Here is a 1,085-nt window from a genome sequence, read left to right on the forward strand (position 1 = left end):
GCTGGAGCCCGGGACAGACCCGGGCCTGGCACGGGGGTACCTGGTTCTGGTTCTGGGGGTGCCCAACTCCCGTGTCCCCTCCCCGTGTCCCCAGCCTGCCGCTGTCCCCATGGCGTGTCCCCTGGAGCAGGCGCTGGCCGTGGTGGTCGCCACCTTCCACAAGTACTCGGGCAACGAGGGCGACAAGTACAAGCTCAACAAAGCCGAGCTCAAGGAGCTGCTCACCAAGGAGCTGCCCAGCTTCAGCGTGAGTGCCGGGGGACGTGCAAAGCCCGGTTTTAACCCTTCCAAACCCCGGTTTTAACCCATCCAAAGCCCGGTTTTAACCCTTCCAAACCCCGGTTTTAACCCATTCAAAGCCCGGTTTTAACCCCATCCAAACCCTGATTTTAACCCATCCAAACCCTCATTTTAACCCATCCAAACCCTGATTTTAACCCATCCAAACCCTCATTTTAGCCCATCCAAACCCTGATTTTAACCCATCCAAACCCTGATTTTAACCTATCCAAACTCTGATTTTAACCCCCCCCCCAAAACCCGTTTTTAACCCATCCAAAGCCCGATTTTAACCCCTCCAAAACCCGATTTTAACCCCTCCAAAGCTTGGTTTTAACCCTTCCTTTTCCTCCTCGGGTAGAAGCAAACCAGCGAGGCGAGTTTACAGAAGCTGATGAGCAGCCTGGACTGCAACAGCGACAACGAGGTGGATTTCCAGGAGTACGTGACCTTCCTGGCCTGCATGGCCATGATGTGCAACGACTTCTTCCAGGACCTGCCGGACAAGATGCCGCGCAGGAAGTGAGGGCAGGGCCCGGCACGGCCCGGACCCTCCCGGTGTGATCCCCATGTCATTTCAATAAATCTCCATTTAAACCGAGCGGGTTTTGCCCCCCCCCAGGGGTCTCTCTGGGCGGGCTGGGGGAAGTTGGGGTTGATGCCAGGTTGGTTCTGGTTCTGGTTCTGGTTCTGCCCGGAGGTGATGCTGCACCCCCGAGGCCTCGGGAACTCCCCCGGGGCCGCGTCGGGGCTGACTCAGCCCTGCCCGCAGCCGCTCCCATCCCGCAGGGATGCGGGGACAGCTC

At 58.3% G+C, this 1,085-nt stretch overlaps 1 protein-coding gene across 1 annotated transcript; it reads left to right on the plus strand.

Annotated features, from left to right (window-relative positions):
- The first annotated feature begins 62 nt into the window (after positions 1–62).
- LOC102034253 (protein S100-A4-like) lies at positions 63–881 on the plus strand. The gene is made up of 2 exons (XM_005430486.3): positions 63–247; positions 641–881. The coding sequence occupies exons 1-2, from the start codon at positions 110–112 to the stop codon at positions 803–805; spliced, it is 303 nt and encodes a 100-aa protein (XP_005430543.1). The 5' UTR covers positions 63–109; the 3' UTR covers positions 806–881.
- The last annotated feature ends 204 nt before the right edge of the window (positions 882–1,085 follow it).

The sequence above is a fragment of the Geospiza fortis genome, unplaced genomic scaffold, assembly GCF_000277835.1.
Source record: "Geospiza fortis unplaced genomic scaffold, GeoFor_1.0 scaffold375, whole genome shotgun sequence".
In the NCBI taxonomy this organism is placed as follows: domain Eukaryota; kingdom Metazoa; phylum Chordata; class Aves; order Passeriformes; family Thraupidae; genus Geospiza; species Geospiza fortis.